Below are 5,112 nucleotides of genomic sequence, written 5' to 3' on the forward strand. Positions count from 1 at the left end.
CGGAACGGGGTTGGCCTCGCTCCAGGATCCTTGGTCATTCCCTTCCCTGCCGGCACTTCCTGAGCTGAGCTCTGCTTTTCCACACACGCCCTCTTCCCAAAGCTGCTTCCTCAGGACACAGCTCCTCACCTCAGCTGCACTCCCCCCCAAAAAAGTCCTCTGGGTGCTTAAAAATAATTAAAAAAAAAAAAATCAATCCCGTTTAAATGCAAAGACTCGGTGCAGATATTCCGCTTGGAAACATGGAATTCCAGAGGGCTTTGAGGTGGAAAGGACCTTAAATCCCACCCATTGCCACCTCCTGCCATGGGCAGGGACATCTTCCACCATCCTGGATTGCTCCAAGCCTCATCCAGCCTGGCCTTGGACACTGCCAGGGATCCAGGGGCAGCCTCAGCTTCTCTGTGCCAGGGTCTCACCATCCTCACAGGGAGGAACTTTTCCCCCCAAATGCCCTCCTGAGTCCATTTCTCCATCTGTAAAAGTGGAGTAACACTACAGGGATCTGTAAAGTGGCATCATGGAATGGTTTGGGTGGGAAGAGACCTTAAAGCCCATCCAGTGCCACCCGTGCCATGGGCAGGGACACCTCCCACCATCCCAGGCTGCTCCCAGCCCTGGCCACTTCCCTGTATGAATCTGTGGGATAACACCACTGCAACAGAACCGAAATGATCCCTACAAAACCCACTCCAGAAATCCACATTTCATTTCTTCTTCGGGTGTCCAAACACAGCCCTTTCTTCCACCTTTATCCAGCTGCTGCATAAATAGCAACGTTTAAACCTACCCAAAGAACACCTTCCTCCCATCCATCACCAAAATCATTCCATTAATCCCTAACCACGCATTTAACGAAGCGTTTCGTGGCATCACCGCGGTGTTTTCCTCATGGAAAGGGACATTTCCCTTGTGGAAAGGGAAGCCCTGCAGAAGCTTTTTGTTCTCCGAAGGGCTTCAGCAGCAGTTGAACCAAAGAACTGCTGGGCTTGAAAGAGCAGAGGCTCCCTGAGAACCCCAGGAAGGCTCTGCCCACTGTGAGACCACGGCTGCTCCACGGAGCTTGTTTTCCACACCTCCTTCATTTCATGCTTCAGCTGCTAAAGCCCTTTTTGTGTTTGCTAATCCCCTCCAAATATAATTGGGGAAGTCAACGACTGCAGCTGAGTGTTACAAATTTCTCCAGTAACTTCCATTCCTCCAGCAACTTCCAGCCCTTCACAGAGCCAGACCCCACCCCGGTCTCCTCCATACTATCACCTTTCTCCACGCTGTCCAACACTCAGAACATCCTGCTAAAGGCCAATTAAGTGTTTTCTGTGCTCTCCAAATCCTCCCCCGTGAGTTCTTCCTACTGCAGGCCATTATGGATGCATTCCTCATCTGAGCCCTGTCATGGATTTTGTCGATATTCCCAAATCCACAGGTACAGGTGATGTTCTTAGAAGTTTATATAACATCCAGATAAAAAAAAAATAATATCAAACCAGCCCAGCATCCTCTGCCTACATCCCTCAGGCACGATGGAGGAGAAGGTGAAGGAATTTCTTTACCATAACACAACTGGCAGTGATGAAAGCGAGCATGGAAGCGAGATAAGGAATTCTGTGCTTCCGGGGGCGGGGCTGAGCTTATCAAACCACGACATCACTTTGTAATCAGAGCTCTTGGGCCCCTGGCAGCAGCTCCCAGAGGCACAAACGAAACCAACCACGGCTCCTACCTTCATCTCCTTCCGGGGCGTAGGACGCGGTGATGATGTCGATGTCAGCACAGTTCATCACAATTTGGTTGGTTGCATTTTTCACCTGGAAGAGAAACTCCATCAGCATCAGGAAGAAATGGGAATTCCCACCTCCCATCCATCTAAAAAGCCCCTCCAGCATCAGCTGTTTGAAGGAGAATTGGGTGCTTGGGATGGTGAAGAAGAACGAGGCGTTCCAGCGCTGCTCCCGTGCGTCCCGGGGCGTGAGCGGTGCTCAGCCACTCATCTCCACTGAATCACTGAAGGGAGTGAACCACAGGGTAAAAAACGGGGCTGAACACTTCACAATGGGGCCCTTGTGCAGGCCTGGGGAATCCAAACCCAATAAAAATGGACACTGAGCCCATCAGCCTCCTCTGGGCACGGCCTAAGGGAGAGCAGAGCAAAAACATCGGAGCGCAAACGCGGATCTTTGGGAGATGATCACAAACACAACCCCTGTATGTGCTCCCCGCTGTCACAACTCCTCAGCTTAAAAACATCTGCCAGGAGATTCTCCTTCCCATTTTCCTGGGAGCTTCCCTTCTGCCAGCTCTTGGCTCCACACACTTTGCTTTATTTACCAAGTGCCAGCTCCCAGCGTAGGAATAAACCGTGGGGCTGTGCCAGTTCCCTGTTTGAATGCGAGAGCCTGAATACAGAGGAATTCAAATGAAATATAAATTAATTACAAAGGGGTAAAATATTTGGGAGTTAAACCGGGAGTTATTCAGAAATTTACGGCTGAAACCACCAGAATGATCACACTGGATCAAGCTGGGAATTCTGCTTGCCCAGGATTTGGTTTCTAGCAGGAGACACCACCAGTTCTTTCAGTAAAGGAGCAAAAATTTCTGTAAGAGCCAACCAGATTAAACCCAGGCACGAAGAAACTGCTTCCTAGCCCAGAGTCAGTTCCTTGAAGCCTAAAGACCTCTATCCCTTTCTTTTTTTTCCCCTTTAAAATGCCCTGTTAACACCTGGACACATCATTCCAGGTATCCACGTCTGAACCAGGAATCCCCTGGAGCTGCCTCCAGCTCTGGGATCTCAGCACAGGAAGGACACGGAGAGAGTCCAGAGGAGGTCACAGAGGTGGATGGAGAGGGATGGAGCAGCTCTGCTGCGAGGAAAGGCTGGGAAAAGTGGGATGGCTCGGCCTGGAGAAGGTTTGGGTCTCCCAGTACCTGAAAGGAGCCTGGAAGAAAGATGAAGGACTATTTGCAAGGGTCAGGACAAGGGGGAATGGGTTTAAACTGCCAGAGGGCAGGGCTGGATGGGATATTGGGCAGGAATTCCTCCCTGTGAGGGTGGGGAGAGGCTGGAATGGATTTCCCAGAGAAGCTGGAGCTGCCCCATCCCTGGAAGTGCCCATTGAAGCAGCCTGGGACAGTGGAAGGAGTCCCTGCTCAAGGCAGGGGTGGGAATGGATGGGATTTAAGCTCCCTTCCAACCCAAATTCCACCATTCCAAGCCTCTGCGCACCAGGAGCTGGATCTGCTCCACCCCTGTGCGTGCTCAGGCCAGCTCACCTCCCAGGCAGCACAGGAAACGCAGGGTTTATGATTTTATTTTGTTGATAAAGCCACAATAAAAGGTTCAGGTGTCCCCCACTTGTCTCCCTGTGCCATCAGGGCCCGGGATGCGAGCGAGAGGAGGAGCCGGGAATAAATAATCAGCAAAGAGCCAGGAATGGCTCCTCAGTCACCTGGGGCAGAAAATTGGAGTCTGCACATTGATAAGGGAGGATTAAGGAATTTAAATGTGTGGTTTGATAGGTGGTCCCACATCCCTAAGAACGCTCCATCCCCTCATCCAAGGAGAGCCAACCCCACTCACCCCCAACCCGGCCAGGAGTTTCTCCCTAACCTCTCTAACCTAACAAATCTGTCTCATTCCCAGTTATGGAATGGGTTTTTAAATAAATATTATGTAAAGGTTTACACTTTCTGAGCAGAGTAACTGCTGGTGCCTCTTCCCGAGTCCTGCTCCCCTGCAGCGGTGTCACACTGAGAGGCGCAGCACCGTCGTTTTCACCACGTTGCCTCTTGATGGGAATTAAAATCAAATTAATTCTAATTAATAAACCCAACCTGACTGTGAAAACATGTTTGCAAAGCACTGAGAGCAAGTCTAACAGTCTAACACAGGGTAGATCTGATGCTTCCAGGAAAGATTTACAACCTGAAATCTACTTTTTTTTTTTTCTCTTTCAATTCTGAGTGCATGAAACTGAAAACTTACAAAGCTCCCCCAAACCCAAAAAGCAAAGCTCAACAGTTTTCGCCACAATACTGGAGCTTGGGGTTTCTCAAGGTTTTCTAAAGCGCAGCAAAATCAGAATGAGAAAAGCTTTTATAAATGTCTAGAGACCTTTATTCAATCTATGAATCCAAATCTCTCTGGATTCGGGGCTGAAGCTGCGTTAAGAGCTGTCCAAATTGCAGACAATGTGAGCTTAACAATGGGCTTGATCTTTAAAAAAAAAACCTCTTCCGAGGACACAACTTTCAGTGGAGCACTGAGCCTGCAAAATAAGAAAGTTTAGGTTTAAGCAGAGACAATCCAGAGGCTCCTTAAACAGGCAATTACCTATTTTTAGATCTTTTTTTCCTCACTTCCTACCTGTATCAAGCCAGTTTTAGGAGAGTGCGGCGTACTAGGAAATATCTAAAGGGATAAATGAGGCAGGAGGCTAAAAAAAAGTTCATTCTCCAACTCTTCCCCCCCAAAAAGGGGTAAAATTCACTGTGCAGGCAGGGATTCTGCCTCTAAAGGGACAAAATTCACTGTGCAGGCAGGAATTCTGTATCTAGCTCTCCCCAAATTCACTGTACAGGCAGGGATTCTGTATCTAGCTCTCCCCAAATTCACTGTACAGGCAGGGATTCTGTATCTAGCTCTCCCCAAATTCACTGTACAGGCAGGGATTCTGTATCTAGCTCTCCCCAAATTCACTGTACAGGCAGGGATTCTGTATCTAGCTCTCCCAAAATTCACTGTACAGGCAGGAATTCTGTACCTAGATCTCCCAAAAAAAGGGTGAAATTCACTGTACAGCCAGGGATTCTGTATCTAGATCTCCCCCCCCAAAAAAGGGACAAAACTCACTGTGCAGGCAGGAATTCTGACTCTAAATCTCCAAAAAAGGGAGAAAAGTCACTGTACAGGCAGGAATTCTGTATCTAGCTCTCCCAAAATTCACTGTACAGGCAGGAATTCTGTATCTAGCTTTCCCAAAGTTCACTGTACAGGCAGGAATTCTGCCTCTAGATCTCCCAAAAAAAGGGTGAAATTCACTGTACAGGCAGGAATTCTGCCTCTAAAGGGACAAAATTCACTGTACAGGCAGGAGGTCTGCCCCTCGA

The 5,112-nt window shown here is 48.8% G+C and overlaps 1 protein-coding gene across 1 annotated transcript in view; it reads right to left on the reverse strand.

The window, feature by feature from the left end:
* The window catches only part of NPEPPS (aminopeptidase puromycin sensitive), a 32,437-nt gene extending 30,595 nt beyond the window's left edge, over positions 1-1,842 (reverse strand). The window contains exon 1 of the mRNA XM_017740539.1: positions 1,724-1,842. Coding sequence (XP_017596028.1) covers positions 1,724-1,832 — 109 coding nt within the window. The 5' untranslated portion in view covers positions 1,833-1,842. The remainder of the gene's footprint in view (positions 1-1,723) is intronic.
* Between the last annotated feature and the right edge of the window lie 3,270 nt (positions 1,843-5,112).

This window comes from Corvus brachyrhynchos, unplaced genomic scaffold (assembly GCF_000691975.1).
Source record: "Corvus brachyrhynchos isolate BGI_N302 unplaced genomic scaffold, ASM69197v1 scaffold47, whole genome shotgun sequence".
In the NCBI taxonomy this organism is placed as follows: domain Eukaryota; kingdom Metazoa; phylum Chordata; class Aves; order Passeriformes; family Corvidae; genus Corvus; species Corvus brachyrhynchos.